Raw genomic sequence first — 24,188 nt, forward strand, 5'->3', positions numbered from 1 at the left:
AATGTGGATAAATGTGAGGTTATCCACTTTGATGGTAAAAACAGAGAGACAGACTATTATCTGAATGGCGACAGATTAGGAAAAGGGGAGGTGCAACGAGACCTGGGAGTCATGGTACATCAGTCATTGAAGGTTGGCATGCAGGTACAGCAGGCAGTTGAGAATGCAAATGGCATGTTGGCCTTCATAGCGAGGTGATTTGAGTACAGGAGCAGGGATGTGTTACTACAATTGTATAGGGCCTTGGTGAGGCCACACCTGGAGTATTGTGTACAGTTTTGGTCTCCTAACTTGAGGAAGGACAATCTTGCTATTGATGGAGTGCAGCGGAGGTTCACCAGACTGATTCGCGGGATGGTAGGACTGACATATCAAGAAAGACTGGAACACCTGGGCATGTATTCACTGGAGTTCAGAAGAATGAGAGGAGATCTCAGAGAAACGTTTAAAATTCGGATGGGTTTAGACAGGTTAGATGCAGGAAGAATGTTCCCAATGTTGGGGAAGTCCAGAACCAGGGGTCACAGTCTAACCATAAGGGCTAAGCCATTTAGGACTGAGATGAGGAGAAATCTCTTCAACCAGAGAGTGGTGAACCTGTGGAATTCTCTAACACAGAAAGTAGTTGATGCCAATTCACTAAATATATTCAAAAAGGAGTAAGATAAAGTCCTTACTACTAGGGGGATCAAGGGGTATGGTGTGAAAGCAGGAATGGGGTACTGAAGTTGCATGTTCAGCCATGAACTCATTGAATGGCGGTGCAGGCTAGAAGGGCGAATGGCCTACTCCTGCACCTTTTTTCTAAGTTTCTATGTTTCCATGTTTCTATTCTTCTAAACTCCAGTGGATACAAGCCCAGTTGATCCTCATATGTCAGTCCTGCAATCGCAGGAATCAATCTGGTGAACTTTCGCTGTACTCCCTTGAAAGCAAGAACATCCTTGCTGAGATAGGAGAGCAAAACTGAACACAATATTCCAGGTGTGTCCTCACCAAGTACCTATACAACAGCAGTAAGACTTTCCTGCTCCTGTACTCAAATCCACTTGCTATGAAGGCCAACATGCCATTTGCTTCTTCACCGCCTGCTTTACCTGTATGCCAAACTTCAATGACTGATGTACCATGACACCCAGGTCTAGTTGCACCTCCCCTGTTCTTAATCTGTCACCATTCAGATAATATTCCGTCTTCCTGTTTTTGCCACCGAAGTGGATAACATCACATTTATCCATATTATATTGCATCTGCCATGCATTTGCCCACTCTATTAACCTGTCCAAGTTTCCCTACAGTCTCTTCGCATATCCTGACAGCTCACACCGCCACCCCGCTTAGTGTCATCTGCAAACCTGGAGATATTACATTCAATTCCTTCATCTCAATCATTGATTTACATTGTAAAAGACGGGCGTCCCAGCACTGAACCCTGCGGCACCCCACTGGGCACTGCCTGCATTTCTGAAAAGGACCCGTTTATTCTGACTCGTTCCTTCCTGTCTGCCAACTAGTTCTCTATCCACGTCAATACATTATCCCAAATACGATGCGCTTTAATTATACACGCTAGTTTCTTGTGATGGACCTTGTCAAAAGCCTTTTGAAAGTCCAAATACACCACATCCACTGGTTCTCCCTTTTCCACTCTACTAGTTACATCCTAAAAACATTCTAGAAGATTTATCAAGCATGATTTTCCTTTCATAATTCCATGCTGACTAGGCCCGATCCTGCCACTTTTTCCAAAAATAATTGATTCAACACTTTCCCCACCACCGATGTGAGGCAAACCGATCTATAATTTCACGTTTTCTTTCTCCCTCCTATTTTAAAAAGTGGTGTTGCATTAGATACACTCCAATTCATAGGAACTGATCCAGAGTCAATGGAATATGAAAAATGATCACCAATGCATCCACTATTTCGAGTGCCACTTCCTTTATTATTCTGGGATGCAGCCTATCAGGCCCTGGTGATTTATCGGTCGTCAATCCGATCAAATTCCCTTACACAATTTCCTGACTAATAAGGATTTCCTTCCCTTCCTCCTTTTCACTAGACGCTCGAAACACTAGTATTTCTGGAAGGCTATTTGCGTCTTCGTCAATGGAGACAGATCGAAAGTTTTTGTTCAATTGCTATGTCATTTCTTTGTTCCCCATTATAACTTCATCTGATTCTGTCAGCAAAAAAGACCTCCGTTGGTCGTCATTAATCTTTTTTCTCTCCACGCATCTATAGAAGCTTTTGCAGCCAGTTTTTATATTCCCAGCAAGCTTCCTCTCATACTCTATTGTAATGCCCCTAATTAAACCCTTTGTCCACTGATGAATTCTAAATTTCACCCAGTCCTCATGTTTGATGGTTATTCTCGCCAATTTATATGCCTCTTCCTTCGATTTAACACTATCTCTAATTTCCCTTGTTGCCACGGTTGTTCTACCTTCCCCTATTTATATTTACTCCAGACAGGGATGTACAATTGTTGAAGTTCATCCATTTAATCCATTGCGTATCCACTGTCAACCCTTTAAGTATCATTTTCCAGTCTATCCTACCCAATCCACAACTCATACCATCGAAGTAACCTTTCCTTAAATTCAGGACCCTAGTTTATGAATTAACATTTCACTCTCCATCTTAAAAAGAATTCTACCATATTATGGTCACCCTTCCAGGGGCCTCGCACAACAAGATTGCTGATTAGTCGTCTCTCATTACACAACACACAGTCTAGTTGGCCAGCTCTCTAGTTGATTCCTCGACATATTGGTCTCCAAGGCCATCACTAATACACTCCAGGAATTTCTCCTCCACCGCATTGCTACCAGTTTGGTTAGCCCAATCGATTTGTAGATTAAAGTCGCCCATGATAACTGCCGTACCTTTATTGCAAACATCGCTAATTTCTTGTTTGATGCCATCTCCAACCTCGTTACTACTGTTTCGTTGTCTGGACACTACTCTCACTCTCGTTTTCTGTACTTTGGTATTCCGTAGCTATAACTATATGGATTCCACATCATTCAAGTTAAAGGCCTTTCTTACTATTGCGGTTATTTCCTCTTTAACAAGCAACGCCAATCCACCTCCCTTTCCTCTCTGTCTGTTCTTCCTGAATGTTGAATACCCTGGACGTTGAGTTCCCAGACTTGGTCACACTGGAGCCATGCCTCCGTGACCCCAATTTTATTATAATCTTAAAGAGCGAAGTTAATTCATCCACCTTATTCTGAATATTCCTCGCATTGAGGCACTGAGCCTTCAGACTTGTCTTTTTATCTCTCTTTTACCATTTAGACTTTTTCTGTAATGTGTTCCTTTTTATTTTTGCCTTGGGTTTCTCTGTCCTACACTTTTGCTATTCTCCTTTCTATCTTTTGCTTGTGTCTACATTTTACCTCCTTCTGAATCCCTGCTTGGGTCCCCATTCCCCTGCCATATTAGTTTAACCACTCCCCAACAGCACTAGCAAACACCCCCACCATGATATTGGTTCCGGTCCTGCCCAGGTGCAGACCGTCCGGTTTGTACTGGTCCCACCTCTCCCAGAACCAGTTCCAATGTCACAGGAATTTGAATCGCTCCCTCTTGCAACACTCCTCAAGCTACGGATTCATCTGAGCTATCCTGCGATTCCGACTTTGACTAGCACGTGGCACTGTTAACAATCCTCAGATTGCTACATTTGTGGTCCTACTTTTTAATTTAACACCTAGCTCCCTAAATTCAGCTTGGAGGACCTCATCCCGTTTTAACCTATATCGTTGGTACCGATATGCACAATTACAACTGGCTGTTCACCCTCCCCCTTCAGAAAGCCCTGCATCTGCTCCGTGACATCCTTGACCCTTGCACCAGGTGGAAACATACCATCCTGGATTCTCGTTTCCTACCGCAGTAACGCCTATCTATTCCCTTTACAATATAATCCCCTATCACTGTAGCTCTTCCACTCTTTATTCTGCCCTCCTGTGCAGCAGAGCCACTCATGGTGCCATGAACTCGGCTTCTGCTTCCTTCCGCTCGTGCTGCGATGACACACCCTTGCTTGACCCCGGTCCGTCTGTGGAATGGTTCTGTAATGGATGCCTTGACCGGGAGCATGGCTTGCATTTCATCCTGCAGAAGGTGGAGTATGGTGACAAACCTTGAAGTGCAGCCGAATCTGAGGAGGACGCTCCATAAACCCTCATGCTTGACAGCGTTGGATGTTTTTGTGAGATTAAAACATGCCATGTACAAGTATTGGTGCTATTCGCTGCATTTCTCTAATATCTGCCGCGTGGTGAAGATGATATCCATTGTGCCAATTAGTGGGCAGAATCCACATTGCGAAACTAGGAGGAGGTCTTCAGCCACAGGGAGAAGGTGGTTGAGAAGAATACTTGCGATGACTTTGCCTTTGGTTGAGAGCAGCGACATTCCTCTGTCGTTACCGCAGTCAGACTCATCACCTTTCTTTAAGATCATCGCAATTAAATCTACTCCGAGATCTCCTGGCATGATCTCCTTCTTCCAGATAAGGTCATGAATACGTGCCATTAGTGCTTCGCCGTCAAGCTTCAGTACTTCCAAGGGGATTCATTCTGCTCCTGAGGAATTGTTGTTTTTAGTTGTCGGAAGGCCTTTGCAAACTCGTGCCGAGCTGTGATTGTGCCAAGGAGGTGATGGGTAGCATGCTGTGGGATGAAGTTAAGGACACTCACATCGAAGGCGGATTCTTTGTTGCAAAGATCCTCGAAGTGTTCTTTACAGCCAGCACCGGCAGCCTCACTCTTCTTGATGAGTAGTTCTCTGTTCTTGGCTTTCAGTGGAATAAGACCTTGGGCCACCGGTTCTACTCCACTGAAAAATCCAGCCACTTCGTGATTGTCGGCTAGACGCTATTAATTATCTATTAGTTGTAGTTTCTATATTACATTCACGTTCTCTATTAGTTTGAGGTTCTATAATAGTTAGATTGGCTGTATTAATTTGAAGGGCTGCATTAGTTTCAGTTGCTCTAATAGTTTGAGGTGTATTCTTTTAGGTGGCTGTATTTGTTTGAGGTTCTCATATTGGTTTGAGTTTCTTTCATAGTTTGAGGTTGTATATTAGCTTGAGTTTCTATAAATGGTGGAATTGTTATATTATTTGACGCTGCTGTATTTATTTGAGATTCTGTATTAATTTGAGGGTATTTATCAGTTTCATAGGCTGTAGTATTTTGAGGTTCTCTCGTAGTTTGCGGTTATTTATTATTTTGAGGATCTTTATTGTTTTAGCGGCTGTATTTGTTTCACGTTCTCTATTAGTTCTAAGGGCTGCATTATTTTGATAGACTGTTTTATCGGAAATGCTGTGTGAGTTTCAATGGCAATATGAATATAACTTTCTGTGTGTGGTAGAGTTGCTGTATTGGGTTTAGGTCCTCTATTAGCTTGAGGTTCTCTGTTAGTTTGACGTTCTCTATTGATTGTATTATTTTGAATTTTTCGATTAGTTTAAGGGTTTGCATTAATTAGATGTTCTCTATTAGTTTGAGGTTTTCTATTATGTTGAGTTCTCCAATAGCTTCAGCGCTTGCATTAGTTTGAGCTTCTCTATTATTTTGAGGAAATATATTAATTTGAGCTTCTGGAAAAGTTTATATTCTTGTATTATTTTAAGCGGCTGTATTTGTCCAAGGTCCACTACAGTAAGTAGTAAATCTATTAATTTGAGGTTCATGATTAGTTTGAGCAGCTATAGTAGTTTGAGGGTCTGTATTAGTTTGAGGGACTATATTAGATTGAGGGACTGTATTAGTTTGAGGGGCTGTATTTGTTTGAGAGTCTGTATTAGTTTGAGGGGCTGCATTAGTTTGAGGGACTGTATTAGTTTGATGGACTGTATAAAATTGAGGGGCTGTTTGAGTTTGAGGAACTCCATTAGTTTGATGGACTGTATTATATTGAGGGCTGTATTATTTTGAGGGACTGTATTAGTTTGATGGACTGTATTCGATTGAAGGTCTTCATTAGTTTGATGGACTGTATTAGTTTGAGTGATTGCATTAATTTGTGGGACTGTATTATGTTGAGGGGCTGTATTAGTTTGTGGGGCTGTATTAGTTTGAGAGGCTGTATTTGTTTGAGGGACTGTATTAGTTTGAGGGTCTGTATTAGTTTGATATTCACGTTGAGTTTGAGGTTCTCTATTAGCTTGACGGACTGTATTAGATTGAGGGATTGTATTAATTTGATTTTCTCGATGAGTTTGAGGTTGTCTATTAGTTTGACGGTCTGTATTAGTTTGAGGGGTTGTATTAGTTTGAGGGGCTATATAAGTTTGAGGGGCTGTATTAGTTTGAGGGACTGTATTTGTTGGATGGACTGTATTCAATTGTGGGTCTGTAATCGTTTGATGGACTGTATTAGTTTGAGGGATTGCATTAGTTTGTGGGATTGTATTAGGTTGAGGGGCTGTATTTGTTTGAGGGACTGTATTAGTTTGCGGGTCTGTATTAGTTTGAGGGTCTGTAATAGTTTGAGATTCACGATGAGTTTGAGGTTCTCTGTTCGGTTGACGGACTGTATTAGTTTGATGGACTGTATTAGTTTGAGCTTCTCGATGAGTTTGAGATTCTCTATTAGTTTGACGGCCTATATTAGTTTGAGGGGTTGTATTAGTTTGAGGGGCTATATTTGTTTGAGGGGTTGTATTAGTTTGAGGGCCTATATTAGCTTGAGGGGCTGTATTATTTTGACGGACTGTATTTGTTTGAGAGTCTGTATTTGTTTGAGAGAGTGTATTAGTTTGAGGGACAGTATTAGTTTGATGGGCTGTATTAGTTTGATTTTCTCTCTTAGCTTGAATATTTGGCTTATTTGATCCTCCCTATTAGTTTTTCTATTAGTTTGAGTGGATTATTTTGAGGCTCCGTATTAGTTTAAGTTTATCAGTTTCAGATTCACTCTTAATTTGAATTTAAATATTAGAGTGAGTTTCATTAATAGTTTCAGTGTCTCTGTTTTTTTGAGGGTCTGTATTAATTTCAGAGTCATTATTATTTTAAGTGTTCACTTTATGTTGAGGTTATCTAGAGATTTATTAAAATTGAATTTGATATTCTTTAATGGTTTCAGGTTCTGTATTACTTTGAGGTTCTCTTTTAGTTTGAGGTTACCTTTTAGTTTGAGGTGTTGTATTAGTTTTATTTTTAGTTTGAGGTACTTTGTAATATTAAAGGATTGTGTTATTTTGAGGTTCTCTTGGTTTGTGGGAATGTACTAGTTTGAAGTTCTCTATTAGTTTGATGTGCTGTATTATTTTCAGTGCCTGCATGATGAGAAATGCTGAATTAGTTTGCATTGTTTTTGCTGTATGAGTTTGTGGTGCTGTATTATTTTTAGGTAATCTACGAGCATAAGGCACCACATGTGTATGAGGTGCCGTATGGGTATGAGAGGCTTAATGAATATGAGGGCCTATATTTGTTTGAGAACTATCATAGAAATTCATCACTATAATTGTTTAACTGTATTTCCAAAGTTAAAGTGGTCAGTCATTTCCTAGACCGCACGAAAACAGCCTTGAGAAGGACTTTCTATCATTTGTAATTTATGTACTGAATGCCTGCATTGAAAGGTGCAGCCACGACCCCCTTTGTAGTACAGCAGCCCTGGGAGGGAAACTTGAACATTGGAAATGTAATTACTGAACAGCTACAGTTAAAGAAGGCAGCCACATCACAGAGTGCATTAGAGCAGCCCTGAGTGGGAAACTCGAACATTGGAAATGTAATTTCTGAATGAACACAGCAGTGCAAAAGATATTACCAGAAACTATATGCGATCTCCAGTTTGGCCAGATGGTTTTTGAAACAACAACCCAATTGCTATGAGAATACAGCTGGAAACGTTAATTTGTTAATTAATGTGAGCAGAATTGTCCAGTCTTTGCAGTTTCAATTTTGAATCACAACAGGGACATAAATTGGCTGTCGTAATCTGTTTGTTCAAGTTTTAACAATAACTATTTTGAGCGATGTTGCAACCTCAATGTCGCCGTGGAGAGCCCGCAGTGTATAACTTAAAAGCGCTGGAATTGTTCCGCCTCAGAGCATAATTCAGGGAGATTGCCTGCAACACAAAGGGGCACATCGTTTCACGCAGACAATGCTTCCAATTCAATATGCCCTGCGAATATGCTACATGATCATTGCCGTCATTGGTGTTCCTGGTAAGTGACTAACTGCCGAACAGAAAGCAGAGAGTCGGGATAAATGGATCCTTCTCAGGTCGGAAATCGGTGGTTAGTGGTGTGCCACAGGGATCGGTGCTGGCACCACAACTGTTTACAATATACATAGATGACCTTGAAGATGGGACAGAGTGTAGTGTAACAAAATTTGCAGATGACACAAAGGTTAGTGGGAAAGCGGACAAAGAGAGGCTGCGAAGAGATTTAGATAAGTTAAGCGAATGGGCTAAGGTTTGGCAGATCGAATACAATGTCGGAAAATGTGAGGTCATCCAGCTTGGAAAGAAAAACAGTAAACGGGAATATTATTTGAATTGGGAGAAATTACATCATGCTGCGCTGCAGAGGGACCTGGGGGTCCTTGTGCATCAATCCAAAAAAGTTAGTTTGCAACTGTACAGTGTATTGGTGAGGCCGCACCTGGTATACTGCGTGAAGTTTTGGTCACCTTTCTTAAGGAAGGATATACTAGCCTTGGAGGGGTTACAGTGACGATTCATCAGGCTGATTCCGGAGATGAGGGGGTTACCTTACGATGATAGATTGCGTAAATTGGGTCTTACTCGTTGGAGTTCAGAAGGATGAGGGGTAATCTTAGAGAAACATTTTAAATAATGAAAGGGTTAGACAAGAAAGAGGCAGAGAGGTTGTTTCCACTGGTTGGGGAGACTAGAGCTAGGGGGCACAGCCTCAAAATACGCGGGAGCCAATTTAAAACCGAGTTAAGAGGGAATATCTTCTCCCAGAGGGTTGTGAATCTGTGGAAATCTCTGCCCAGGGAAGCACTTGAGGCTAGCTCATTGAGTGTATTCAAATCACAGAGAGATAGATTTTTAATCAATAAGGGTTACGGGGAGCGGGCGGGTAAGTGGAGCTGAGTCCACGGCCAGATCAGCCATGATCTTGTTAAATGTCAGAGCAGGCTCGAGGGGCTAGATGGCCTACTCCTGTTCCTAAATCTTATGTTCTTATGTTTTATGTTTATATTTCAGTGATAACCACTTTGTGGAAGCGCAGTTTCCGAACGCAGGTGTGCTTGGTAAGTCGATGTAAGACCACTTCTCGCTGTAAATGCACTGTGTGTATGGTCTGGACCACCTGCTCAGTCTGGCACGTCATACCTTGCACCTCTGCCACATTCAGTTTCTTACTTTCTAATCTAGTGCTAAGCATACTCACCAGCACACACTGGTTGGGCCGAATACCTGATTCTCTGCTCTATGTTCTATATAATATAACCCACTGAACTCGAGCTCAGCCCTTCCTGCCTACCTATTGTCGAGCCTCTCAATCTGAAAGATGCAATGTCTAGCTGCACTAAATAGCTGCAGTGACCCGTTGCAGAAGAGTTCAGAGAGAATGCTCGTGTGGTACTTTCCCAAAAGACCATTTGGGAATTTTCAATCAGAAATATTGCCGTGTCCGTCACACAGTGCTTGTCCCGCCGCCGGGTTTATGATCAGATCACCAGCCATTCCTGGTTTAATTCAATGGAAGGGATTCTGCTGTTAAATATTACATTCCTGGACTGCAAACACAGGGACCCGCCTCTGGGCTGCGGTCAGTCGTTCTGTTTATTAATTAATTGTACAATTGATGTAACCGGATATTTCACCACGCTCTTCAACTGCTCTCTGAACTTGGACTGGGTCACCCCGTAAATAAATGTGTTTGTACAGCAACTTAAATTCCGCAGTATAAATCCGACCTTTGTAAATTGATCTAAAGAATCACTGTAATCACTGGGATTTATTCCTGTAATGCTATAATAAATGAAATCTATAACAATTATCAGCCACAGCAGTATGAAGCTGCCGGATATGGTGAAGAGTAAAATTACAGACTTCCTCCTGCTCTCCATTTCTGGGTCACTGCCATTCCCCCCCTTGCTCTCACCCCTCAGTCTTTTACGGACTCGACTGGCCACTAAAATGTGTCTGACTGTCAGAGCGTTGAGCAACAGAATTACAGCGAATGGGAGCAGTGGGGTTAAAACCGTATCAAACGAGTCAAATCCCATCCATCTGGGATCAGTATAATAGGCTAGGATTGGGACACAGTACCACAGAACATTGTCGACAATATATCCAGGTTCAAATGTAAAGTAGAAGGGAATGTTTTTTGAAGATAGCAGAATGCAGCTTGTTTCCAGAACCACAGCCGCAGTTCTCCCGGTGCAATATTTGGTTTTCAGCTTCTCCCAACAAATGGCCACAAATCGATCAAAGGTGAAAGTGACGGTGAACCAGACAGAACAGTCTGTGGTTACACGGGACAGGACATATGTAACACAACAAACAGGGGTGATATCCAGGAAAGACCAAGGGAAGTAATACCGACTGATCTGCCACAGTATGACGTCAGTGATGACCACCAGTAGATCCGCCGCTGCCATGGCCACCAGGTAGCGTGTGGTGCAGTTGGACAGCCCGCACTTTCCCCGGGACAGGATCACAATCGCCACTAAATTCACTGTAATAAACAGAAGGGAAAAGAGACGGTCAATTATTGGTCACACATTGTCGGTGACTGAGCCCAGACAGTAAGGCCTGTCATTTAGCACAAAAACAGCCGCGTGTACGTCGGGTCAGGGGTTAACATATATATTATATCATTCCAACCCAACCTAACTCCAACCCGCTGCTTCCCAGTTTAGCAGAGACGGGGCAGTGGGAGGGAAGCCGAGCCATCCCAGCGGGCGGGTGGCAATATAAAGGTATTAATGCGGATGGCAGCTTCTGGTTTAAACTATGTTACTGGTGTAACTTATTTTACGATTTAACTGTGGTCGGCTGTGTTTCCCAGGCCTCGGGATACCGGGCATTTAAAGTGAGCCGAGGACAGTTTCGTGGACAGTGGAAGTGCCTTCACGGCCCTGGTTGTGGGCCAGGAGATCTAGGTGTGCCTTCCCCAAGGCTCCACACGCTCTCCCTCTCTCTCCCTCTGCTTAGACTAGCCCCATACATACGGTTGTAAATCTGATAAAATACAGAATATGCTAAAAACACTCAGTATGTCAGGCAGCATTTGTGGAGAGAGAAACAGAGTTAACGTTTCAGGTGATAACCTTTCTTCAATACTGGAATCCGCGAGAGATGAACAGTTTTAAGGCAATGTTAGAGGCAGATAAAGTTGTGGTCGGAGGGGGAAAGAACAAAGTTGAAGGTATTTGATGGGATGGTGGGCAGGAATGATTCAACGATAAAAGGGATGATGGTGTATGACAAATGGGACAACTAAAGGAACAGAAAAAAGGTCCAGAGGAGATGTACGTCGAAAGAGCAGCATTACAGAGTGGGGCGGTGGGACGGTGTAGGGAGCAAGGTAAATCTGGCAAAGATCAGAAGGCTCCAATGGCCCAGGAATGTGGTGGAGAAAGGTCAGTAGATCCAAGGGGTGCGGACCTTCCCGCCTGCCGTACACCGAAAGGTGGTCCCAAGCACCAGCGCACACCTCCTCCACTCCCAGTGGCTCTACTGAAGACATCCTTCATTACCAGCACATGCTGTCTGAGGAAACGGGAGCGGTAGTATTGATCTGAAAAGTTTCATCTCAGTTTTATGGCCGGCTTGCAATAAATGGATAATGAAAACATGTGGTGCTGTTCCCCATTGAGTTACAAAGGGGAACATTTTAGACTGTGGAAGATGGAGATGTCAGACTGGGAGTGGGATGTAGAATTGAAGGGATAAGTGAGCGGGGCAGTGTGAGACAGAGAAAGAGAGATAGACACGTTTTCAAACACAATGGAGAATTTCAGGAATGTAATCACACAATCTCTGTTTAATCCTCCGCAATCTACAGGAGACAGCATCGTGAACAGCGAATACAGTATACTACATTGGAGGAAATACAAGTCTATTACTGTTTCAGATTGAAGGGCCTGGACGATGGAATGAATGGTGGTGAAAGGGCAGGTGTTGCATCTCCTAGGTTTTGCACAGGAAGGTCCGGTATTGGGGAGAACTGTTGGGGGCGATTCAGGAGTGGTCCAGGTTGTCGTGGAGGGACAGATCCATTGGGAATGCTGATAGGGGATATGTCTGGTGGTGGGACTAAGAAGGAAGGGACAGCAAATGAATGTGGGGGTTGGTTGAGACCAAGGTGAGGACATGGTTCTAGCAGGGACGATCAGGGGCGATGAAAGTAAGGCAGCAAATTGGATTGACACTGCGGTGTGCCTTGTCCACCACAGTGGTGGGGAATCTTCGGCTGAGGATAAATGCGGGAAATTGGATTGAGGACCCTGTCCATAGAAACATAGTATATAGGTGCAGGATTAGTCCATTTGGCCCTTCGAGCCTGCACCACGATTCAATAAGATCATGGCTGATCATTCCCTCAGAACCCCTGTCCTGCTTTCCATCCAGACCCCTTGGTCCCTTCAGCGTAAGGGCCATACCTAACACCCTCTTAAATATATCCAATGAACTGCATCAATAACTTTCTGCGGGAGGGAATTCCTCAGGTTAACAACTGTCTGAGTGAAGAGGTTTCTCCTCATCTTGGTCCTAAATGGCTTACCCCTGATCCTCAGACTATATCGCCTGGTTCTGGACTTCCCCAACATCAGAAACATACTTTAACTCTATCCCCAAGTTGTAGATTCCCCCATGAGGGGAAACACCCTCTCTGCATCTACCCTGTCGAGCCACCTCAGAATCTTATACGTTTCAATAACATCACCGCGCATTCTTCTGAACTCCAACGAATATATATTCAACCTGCTCATCCTTTCCTCATAATTCAACACATTCATCTCAGGAACTAGCCTGGTGAACCTTCTCTGAACAGGGCATGGTAACTGCAGGAAGATAATCAACCAGAGGGTGTGGGGAATGAGGAACCATCCCACCACTGGAGCCTCTCAGCCCGAGGTATTGACTCAACGGTTACTGTCTCCATGACTCTGCTTCGCCTCTCCTCTCCTACCCACTCCACGCTAGGTTACAGACTCACAGGATCATGACCACAGAGGATCGATATACTCAGCTTAGAAAAAGGAAGACATGCTGTAAGCACTGGTGTGGGAGGTGGCTTCATCGGAACAGATGGAACGCAGGCAGCGACATTTGGAGAGTATCATAGAGTCCTTCCAGCAAGCTAGATGAGAGGTCATATAATCAAGGTAGCTGTCAGAGTCGGCCGCCGTCTGATAGATATTGGTAGAGAGCCGATCCTCGGAAATGGACTTAGAGATGTTGCAGACGGTAAGGGAAGTGACAGACGGAGCATAAGAATGAGAGATAGTGGCGCAAATTATAAGCAAGGTTGCTCACGTAAATATAATTATAATTATAATTTTAATTATTAATAATAATATTTATAATAATTAATATTATTATTTATAATAATAACAATTACGTTTATATATATCGCAGGTTTAACCTAGTTAAACTTCGCAAGGCGCTTCAAAGCAGGACAACACAGATACATTTGACACCGACAGAAAAAGAAGAAATTAAGGCATATTACCAAAAGCTTGCGAAAAGGGTTGATTTTCGGGATATCTTTAAAATGGAAAGATGGATAGAGAAGTAGAGAGGTTCAGGGAGGGATTCCAGAGTTTAGATCCCAAACAACTGAAGGTAAGGCCACCGATGGTTCAGCAGTATAATGAGGGATGTTCGAAAGGGCAGCTTTTGAAGAGCGGAGCTATCTTGAGGCGTTGTGAGTCTGAAAAAGTTTACAGAGGTAGGGAGCTGCAAAGCCATGGAGAGATGTGTAAACAAGGATGAGAATTTTCAAAATCGTGGCGTTCTTTAACCGGGAGCCAATGTAGGTCAGTAAACATAGAGGTGAGGACGATCATGACTTTGTGCGAGTTAGGACATTTTCCAGTTCATGGCTAGAAAATGACATTGCGCGTCCACAGTCATCAATGAACCTGAAAAATATGTGAAGGAGAGGACAGGAGTAGAATTGGAACAACGAAGGTTCCCTGTATCCCAAGAAAAGACAACATAGCTAGAAACCATCCGAGCTCCCACACCGGCATTTTGGAGTGTTGGGATAGAACATTGTTCACACCAGAGGTCCAGCACTTGTACTTTCAGCAAGGGCAGTGCACTGGGATCAGGATCAGCAACCTGCAAGGGTTTTCATTCCCAGCCCAAAGCCGGTGAGGGCGAGATGACTTCCAGTGTGAATGGTGAGTGAATTATCTTATAAATGTAGCCCTCAGAATGTATCAGCCGGGATAGGCGCAGGGAAACTCGACATCCGCTCTGAGTTTCAGGGGAGCATGGGCTTACTGGGCAATACACTGTACATTTTCCATACCTCGGGAGCTCACTGTCAACAAGGGCAGACTTTGATGGCAAAGTCCAACACTGCCTTCAGTGTGTCAGTGCAGCCTTCGGACACTTGAAGAAGGAAGTGTTTGGAGACCAGGACCTTAAACCCTGGACCAAGCTCATGGTCTACCGGGCAGAAGTGATACCCGCCCTCCTATAAGCTTCAAACTCATGGAATATTTACAACAGGCACCTCAAAGCACGAGAGAAGTACCAACGCTGCCTCCGCAATTTCCTGCAAATTAATTGGCCGGAGTAGCGCAACAACATCAGTGTTACCGGTCAGGCCAACATCCCCAGCATCGAAGCATCAACCACCGTCAATCAGCTCCGTTGGGCGGGCCACATCGTCGGCATGCTTGACATGAGATTCAAAAAGCAAACGCTCCACCCGGTAATTCGTTATTGAAAGCGAGCCACATGTGCGCAGAGGAAACGCACCATGACACATTCAAAACCTAGTTGAAGAAATGGAACATCCCCACCTACACCTGGCAATCCCTGGCCCAAGCCAACGCAAATTGGAGGCAAAGCATCCGCATGGCGCAGAGCACCTCCAGTATAGTCGCCGAGAGCAAACTGAAGCCAAGCGTAGATCGCGGAAGTAGGACGCAGCAACCCAGGCACCCCACACTCCCGTTCGTTCAACCACCGTCTGCCTCACCTGTGACAGAGAATACAAGTCATGCATTGGACTCTTAAGCCCTCTGGGACCTAAGGTTTAGTGTGGAATCGAGTCATTCTCGATTCCGAGCGTGCGCCTCAGAAGAGGCAGGAGAAATAATAAGGTTAAGGGTTAAGCCATTTAGGACCGAGATGAGGATTAACTTCTTCACCCAGACAGTGGTGAACCTGTGGAATTCTCTACCACAGAAAGTTGTTGAGGCCAATTCACAAAATATATTCAAAAAGGAGCTAGATGAAGTCCTTACAACTAGGTGGATAAAGGGCTATGGCGAAAGGGCAGGAATGTGGTCCTGAAGTTGCATGTTCAGCCATTAACTCATTGAATGGCGGTGCAGGCTAGAAGGGCCGAATGGCCTACTCCTGCACCTATTTTCTATGTTTTTATGTTTCTATGAACCACACTCAGTACATCCGACAGTGACAGAAACAACCACTAATAAATGGTTACTGGGGTACGGTGTTCCACTCTGGTTCGTGACCCACGCTCAGTCTATCCGACAGTGACACACACTCCCAGTAATACATGGTCACTGGTGTACAGTGTTCCACACTGAATAGTCACCCACAGTCAGTAGATGATACAATGACAGACACTCCTTGTAACACATTGTCACTGGGGCACGGTGTTCCACAACGGTTAGTGACCCACACTCAGTATTACGTACAGTGACACACACTCCCAGTAATACATGGTCACTGGGGTATGGTGTTTCACTCTCGTTAATGGCCCACACTCAGTACATCCGACAGTGACACACACTCCCTGTAATACATGGTCACTGGCGTACGGTTTTCCACACCGGTTCCTGACCCAAACTCAGTATATCCTACAGTGACACACACTCCCAGTAATACATGGTCACTGGGGTACATTGTTCCAGACCGGTTAGTGACCCACACGCAGTATATCCTACAGAGACAGATACGCCCAGTAATACATGGTCAATGGGGTACGATGTTTCACTCTAGTTAATGACCCATACTCAGTATATCCGACAGTGACACACACTCTCGGTAATACATGGTCACTGGGGTACGGTGTTCCACACCGGTCAGTGACCCACACTCAATATATCCTACAGTGACACACACTCCCAGTAATACATGGTGACTCGGGCACGGTGTGCCACACAGGTTATTGACCAACAGTCGGTACAGTTCTACAGTGAACAACACTCCCAGTAATACATGATCACTCGGGAATGATGTCCCACGCCGGGTCGTGACTCACACTCACTAAATCATAAAGTGACAGACACTCCAACTTATACATGGTAACTGGGTTAAAAGGTTCTAAGCCAGTTAGTGACTCACACTCAGTAAATCCTACAGTGACAGTCACGCCCAGTAATATATGGTCCCTGGGATACAGTGTTCTACACCGGTTAGTGACCCACACTCAGTACATTCTACAGTGACAGACACTCCCAGTAATACATGGTTACTGAGGTACGGAATTCCACACCGATTAGTGACCCACGCTCAGTATATCCTACAGTGATAGAAACACACAGTAATACATGGTCACTGGGATACAATGTTCCACACCGGTTAGTGATCGACACTCAGTACATCATACAGTGACATACACTACCTGTAATACATTGTCACTGGGGTATCATGATCCATGCCCGGTAGTGACTCACACTCAGTAAATCTGACAGTGACAGACACTCCAACTAATACCTTCTCTCAGATAGTTGCGCGGAGTAAGGACTGTTTCAAAAGTACACAATATTCGACGAAAGACAATAGCTTGATAAATCAATCATCCTGTTAGTTACAAACACAAGTTTATGTTCAGATGGAGCAACTGAATCAAGCCACAGTGGTTATGCAGGCCATTTGTCTGAACGGAATGATATCACCGATCAGGTATCTGTACACTCGTGAGCACAAGTCCAGGATGTAACATTATCAGTGAAAGGGCAAAACAAGAGACCAGCTCAAACACAGATTTGCACTACTTCAATGGCTTTAGTCACTCACCAGGATCACCAATGATGGCAATGAATGTGTAGCATATTTTCTCGGCATATCGAATTGGAAGCATTTCCGTGTGAAACGATGTGCCTCTTCGTGCTGCAGGCAATCTCCCTGAATTATACTTTGATGCGGTACAATTCCAGCGCCTTTAAGTTATACCCTGCAGTCTCTCCACGGGGACATTGTGGTTGCAACATCGATCAAAACAGTTATTTTTAAAACTTGAACAAACAGATTACGACAGCCGATTTAACTCCCTGTTGTGAACGAATATATTTACTGCAGAGATTCAAATTGGAAACACCAAAGACTGGACAATTCTGCTCACATTAATTAACTCATGAAAGTTTCCAGCTGTCTCGTCCCAGCAATTGGATTGTTGTTTCAACAACCATCAGGACAAACTGGAGATCGCATATTGTTTTGGGTGATGTTATTTACTCTGCTGTGGTCATTCAGTAATTACATTCCCAATGTTAATGTATGGCTCTGAGGGCTGGTCTACTGCACTCTGTGATGTGGCTGTCTTCTTTAACTGCAGCTATTCAGTAATTACTTTCCCAATTTTAGAGTCTCAGGGCTGTTCTCCTGCTCTCTGTGATGTGGCTGCTTTCTTTAACTGTAGCTATTCAGCAGTTAGTTTCCCAATGTTAGAATATCTCTCTCAGGTCTTCAGTACTACAAAGGGGGTCGTGGCTGCCCTTTTAAATGCAGGCATTCAGTAGTTAAATTACAAATGTTAGAATGTCCTCCTCAAGGCTGTTCAAGTGCAGTCTCGGAAGTGGCTGATCTCTTTAACGAGGGAAATCCAGTCAAACAATTAAAATGGGGAATGTCAATGATCATCCTCAAACTAATACAGGTACTCATATTTATTAAGCCTCTCATACCCATACAGCACCTCATATACATGCGGTGCCTCATACTCGTAGCTTACCTAAAAGTAATACAGCACCTCAAACTGATACAGCAAAAACAATGCAAACTAATACAGCACTTCTCTTCATACAGACATTCAAAATAATGCAGCACATCAAACTGATAGAGAATCTCAAACTAGTACAGCCCCTCAAACCAAGAGAACCTCAAATTAAAACAATCCTTTAATATTACAAAGTACTTCAAACTAAAACTAAATCTAATACAAACCCTCAAATTAAAAAATAACCTCAAACTAAAAGAGAACCTCAAAGTAAGAGAACCTCAAACTAATCAAGAACGTCAAACTAACTTAAAATTCTATAGAGAACCTCAAATTAATACATACCTTCAACATAATAAAGAAACTAAAACTAATACAGACCCTCAAACTAATAGAGAGACTCAAACTATTAATGAAACGCATACTAATATTGAAATTCAAACCAAGATAGAAACAGAAACAAGCAAACTCAAACTAATAGGGACCCTCAGAATAATCTACTCAAACCCATAGAGAACCTCAAACTAATCGGGACGCTCAAAATAATGCAACTATTCAAACTAATTAAGAAACTCTAACTAATACAGCTCCTTAAACTAATACAGACCCTCAAACTCATACAGACCCTCAAACTAATACAGCCCCTCAAACGAATACAACCCACAAGCTAATGCAGTCGCTCAAACTAATACAGTCCCTTAAACTAATACAGCGACTCAAACTAATACAGACCCTCAAACTAACACAGACACTCAAACTAATACAGCCCCTCAACCTAATGCAGACCCTCAAGCAATACAGTCCCTCCAACTAATACAGTCCCTCAAAATGAAACAGACCCTCAAACTAATACAGCCCCTCAAACTAATACAGTCCCTCAAGCTAATACAGTCCCTCAAACTAATACAGTCCCTCAAACTAATAACGCTCCTCAAACTAATACAGACCCTGAAACTAATACTGTCTCTCAAATTAATACAGTCCCTCAAACTAATCCAGCGACTCAAACTAATGCAGTCCCTCAAACTAATACAGACTCCCAAACGAGTAAAGAACCACAAATTAGTAGATTTCCTAATAACTATAGAGGACCTAAGCAAAATACAGCTCCTTAAAATAATACAACAAATCAAACTTTTCGAGGATCTCAAATTAATATATTTCCTCAAAGTAATAGAGAACCTCAAACTAATACAAGAACTGAAACTAATACAGCCCCTTAAACTAATGCAGCCAATCAAAGAAATATAGATCCTTGAACTATTAGATAACCTCAAACTAATAGAGAAATTCAAATTAATTGAGAACATATAACTTACAGAGAAGCCCAAAATATTACAGCCCATCAAACTGATAGAGCACCGCAAACTAATAGAGAATCTCCAACCACGACAGGACCTCAAACTAATACAAAACCTCAAACTAATACAGCTCCTCAAACTAATAGAGAACCTTTAATTAATGCAGACGCTAAAACTAATAGAGAACATCAAACTAATACAATAAATAGAGAACGTCAAGCTAATAGAGAACCTCAAACTAATGGAGGACCTCAAAACTAATACAGCAACTCCACCACACACAGCAAGTAATATTCATACAGCCATTGAAACTAACACAACATTTCCGATAAATCAGCCTACTACACTAATACAGCCCCTAAAACTAATAGAGAATATTAAACAGATACAGCCCCTAAAACAATAAAGATCCTCAAACTAATAAATAACCGCAAACTACTAGAGAACCTCAAAATACCACAGCCCCTCAAACTGATAAAAACCCTCAAATATATACAGAATCTCAAATAAATAAAGAAGCGTAAAATGATACAACCCTTCCAACCATTTAGAGAAACTCCAGCTAATATAGTCCCTCAAACAATGAGAGAAACTCAAACCAATATGAGAACCTCAAACAAATACAGCCATCTAAAATAATACACCGCAAACTATTCGAGAAACTCAAAGTAATAAAGCCCCTCAAAGTATTATAGAACCTCATACGAATAGAGAACGTGAATTTAATAAAGAAACTCCAATTAATAGATAATTAATAGCGCAGGAAATCTAGCATCTAGCCGACAAACACGACGTGGGTGGATATTTCAGTGCAGTAGAACCTATGACACAACGTCGTATTCCACTGAAAGTCAAGAACGGAGAGGTGCTCATCAAGGACAGTGAGGCTTTCAGTTGTCACTGGAAAGAACACTTCGAGGATCTTCGCCACCAACAATGTGTCCATGACGTGAGTGGCCTTGACTGCATCCCACGGCATGCTACCCATCACCTCCTTGACACAATCGCAGTTCGGCACGATTTTGAAAAGGCCGTCCGGCAACTAAAAACAACAAGGCCTCAGGAGCAGATGGAATCGCCTCGGAAGTACTGAAGCTTGGCGGTGAAGCACTACAGGTAAGGATTCATGACCTCATCTGTCTTATCTGGAACAAGGAGATCACACCAGGAGATCTCAGACTAGGTTTAATTGTGATGATCATAAAGAAAGCTGACGAGTCCGACTACAGAGGAATGTCGCTGCTCTCGACCAACAGCAAAGTAATCGCAAGAATTCTCCTCAACCACTTCCTCCCTGTGGCTGAGGAACTCCTCCCAGAGTCGCAATGCGGATTCCGCCCACTAATTGGCACAATGGATATGATCTTCACCACGCGGCAGATGCAAGAGAAATGAAAGTAATGGCACCAACAATTGTACATGGCTTTTTTTGACCTCATGAAAGCCGCCTATTCTGTCAACCATGAGGGATGATGGAGCGTCCTCCTCAGATTCGACTGCTCATAAAGGTTTGTCAAGTTACTCCGCCTTCTGCTGGACGGAATGCTGGCCGTGATCCCGATCAACTCATCCACCACAGAACCATTCCACGTACGGACCGGGGAGAAGCAAGGCGCTGTCATCGCACCACGCTCTTCTCGATCTTCCTTGCTGCTATGCTCCATCTCACGTTCAGCAAGCTCCCCTCTGGAGAGGAGCTAATTTACAGGCCAAACGGGAATCTGTACAACATCTGCCGCCTCCCTGCCAGAGTGAAGTTCATCCCAACCTCCTTCACGGGACTACAGTACGCCAACGATGCCTGTGCCTGCGCACATTCGTTGACCGAACATGAAGCCATCTTGAACACCTTCTCCGAACCATACGAGAGCATGCGCATTACATTAAACAGCCTTAGAGAAAAGTCCAAGACCAACCTGCCCTCAACACACAGCACTGCCCCCGCCGTTATCAAGCTCCATAAAGAGGACAACATGGACAATTTTCCATACCTCGTGAGACTACATCCAACAAGGGAAGACTTCATCAAATTCAAGGGGCTGCAGCGTGACTTGGATAGGTTAGGTGAGTTGTCAACTGCATGGCAGATATAATGTATATAAATGTGAGGTTATCCATTTTGGCAGCGAAAGCTGGAAGGCAGAATATTATATGAATGGTGACAGATTAGGAAAAGTGGAGGTGCAACGAAACCTGGGTGTCATGATACATCAGTCATTGTAAGTTGGCATGCAGGTACAACAGACAGTGAAGATGGCAACTGGCATGTTGCCTTCGTAACGAGAAGACTTGAGTATAGGAGCAGGGAGGACTTAATGCATTTGTACAGGGCCTTGGTAAGGCCACAACTTGAATATTGTGTAGAGTTTTGATCTCTCAATCTGACGAAGGACATTCTTGCCACTGAGGGAGTGCAGCGAAGTTTCACCAGACTGATTCCCTGGATGGTAGGACTGACAGAAGTAGAAAGGCTGGAACAACTAGGCTTATATTTACTGGAATTTAGAAGAAAGAGAGGGGATCTCATAGTCGCAAATTAAATTCTGAAGGGATTGGACAGGTTAGATGCAGGAGGAATGTACCCGATATTGTAGAAGCCCACAATCAGGGGTCAAAGTCTTATGATAAGTGGTAAGCGATTTAGGACCAAGATGAGGAGAAATTTCTTCACTCAGAGAATTGTGAACCTGTGGAATAATCTACCAAGAAAGTTGTTGATGCCATTTCGTTACATTTTACAAAAGAGAGTTTGCGGTGGCCCTTGCGGCTAAAGGGATCAAAGAATACGGGGTGAAAGCAAGAATGGGGAACTGAAGTTGCCTGATCAGCCATGATTTTATTGAATGGTGGTGCAGGCTCGAAAGGCCGAATGGCCTACTCCTGCACCTATTTTCTATGTTTCTATGTTGCTACGACGTCCAACCCAATCTTCAACCTACCCTGGGATTGCAGAGTACCCACTCCCTCCCTCCGTGTCCCGGGGGTGCTGAGGCACACACTCCATCCCTACTGGCCCTGGGGGTGCTGAGGCCCAAGCTACCTCTCGACCTCGTTGCCTTAGGGGTGCTGAGGCCAACACGCCCTCACTGCGTGCATTGGGTGTGCTGAGGCCCCACTCCCTCCCTGCCCTGGTGGTGCTGAGGCACACACTCCCTCCGTCCCTCCCTAGCGGTACTGAGGCATACACTACCCCTCTCCCTACTCTGGATTTACTGAGGCCGACATTCCCTTCCTCCCTGTCCTGGGCGTACTAAGACTCACACTCCCTCCCTCACTGATTTGTGGGTACTGAGGTACAAACTCCCTCCCTCCCTGCCCTGCAGTTACTCAGGCCGACAATCCCTCTCTCCCTCTCTGCCTTGGGTTACTGAGGCCCACAATCCCTCCCTCCTTCCGGGGGCCCAGTGTCCCACACTCCTTATTAAATCTAAGGTGGAATGAGTTCCTCACCGAGGAGTCCAATAATACAACCTAAGGGATATAACCTTCCTCGTACCGGTGGACAGTCATCAGCCTCCTCAGAACTGGTCAGGTAAATGCTGCCACCTTCACCAGAGCTGGAAGATTCAAGCGACTGTGCAGCTCCTGATTTGACATGGAGCACATAGAAACATAGAACCATAGAAAATAGTGCAGGAGTGGGCCATTCGCTCTCCAAGCCTGCACCACCATTCAAAAAGATAATGGCTGATCATTCACCATAGTACACCTTTCCTGCTTTCTCTCCAAACCCCTTGATGTCTTTAGCTGTAAAAGGCATAGAGAACTCCCTCTTGAATATATCCAATGCACTGGCATCAAGAACTCTCTGCTGTAGGGAATTCCACAGGTTAACAACTCTCTGAGTGAAGAAGTTTCTCCTCATCTCAATCCTAAATGGCCTACAACTCAGAGGGAATTCTAAGGAAGATATCTGCGCTGGAGCACGGCAAGCTTTGTCCCGGATGTCTGACTTACATATTGACATTTGATTTGGTTTGCTCCAAGATGAAGAGGTGCTGCGACAAGGGCAGGAATCTGATTGGGCAGTTTAAACGTCGAATTACGGGCAACACGTACACAATAATTTCACGGACCTTGGAGAGAAGTGGGAAATTGGAGATTGGGGCGAAGGTTTTCAAAAAGGTCTATCAATTTGAATTGTTTGGAGTTAATCTTGACGGCAGATTTGAAAGGAAGGGGGTTAGAAAGAGAACAGAGGGAAACATTCAGAGTATCAACTAGCGTGGTGGGCCAGGATCGGAATTGGAGATGTCAGCCATTTTGTGGGACTGAGTGAGAATCGGGTCGGGTGACCAGGAGGTGGATCACGTGGTCAGAATGAGCTCGGCGAGGACATGACAGGAAATGGGGTTAATCAGGTAATCATGGTAAAACAGTTACTGTCGAAATACAAATATAGGGCAGGTGAATGTCGAGGGATACAGACAGAGTTTAATTCGAAACAGAGAACTGGTGCATTCCGGGCAATAGAATAACTGTTCAGTTACAAATCATATAAAGTTAATTGCAGAGAAATACAGCAATTGTCTATATACAAATAGAGGACTGGCTAATTTAGGGGAACATAATGAGTGTTTCAGTGGAATTAGAGCACAGGGGAATTTAGGGGAACACAGTGAGTGTTTAATTAGAAATAGAGGACTGGGGAATTTAGGGGAACACATTGAGAGTTTAATTAGAAATAGAGGACTTGGGAATTTAGGGGAACACATTGAGTGTTTAATTAGAAATAGAGGACTGGGGAATTTAGGAGAACACAGTGAG

At 43.6% G+C, this 24,188-nt stretch overlaps 1 protein-coding gene across 1 annotated transcript; it reads right to left on the reverse strand.

Annotated features, from left to right (window-relative positions):
* Window positions 1-9,790: 9,790 nt before the first annotated feature.
* On the reverse strand, window positions 9,791-17,265 carry LOC139257701 (probable G-protein coupled receptor 139). The gene is made up of 2 exons (XM_070874591.1): window positions 17,202-17,265; window positions 9,791-10,701 (listed from the first exon to the last, which is right to left on the reverse strand). Exons 1-2 carry the CDS (start codon window positions 17,263-17,265, stop codon window positions 9,791-9,793), a joined length of 975 nt encoding a protein of 324 aa, XP_070730692.1.
* Between the last annotated feature and the right edge of the window lie 6,923 nt (window positions 17,266-24,188).

Source organism: Pristiophorus japonicus, unplaced genomic scaffold (genome assembly GCF_044704955.1).
Source record: "Pristiophorus japonicus isolate sPriJap1 unplaced genomic scaffold, sPriJap1.hap1 HAP1_SCAFFOLD_90, whole genome shotgun sequence".
NCBI classification, from domain to species: Eukaryota; Metazoa; Chordata; class Chondrichthyes; family Pristiophoridae; genus Pristiophorus; species Pristiophorus japonicus.

Coding starts and splice junctions, on each gene's coding strand:
- LOC139257701 (XM_070874591.1), bottom strand. CDS start 17,265: ATGCTTCCAATTCGATATGCCGAGAAAATATGCTACACATTCATTGCC. Junction 10,702..17,201: donor TGCCATCATTGGTGATCCTG/GTGAGTGACTAA, acceptor TGTTTATTACAG/TGAATTTAGTGGCGATTGTG.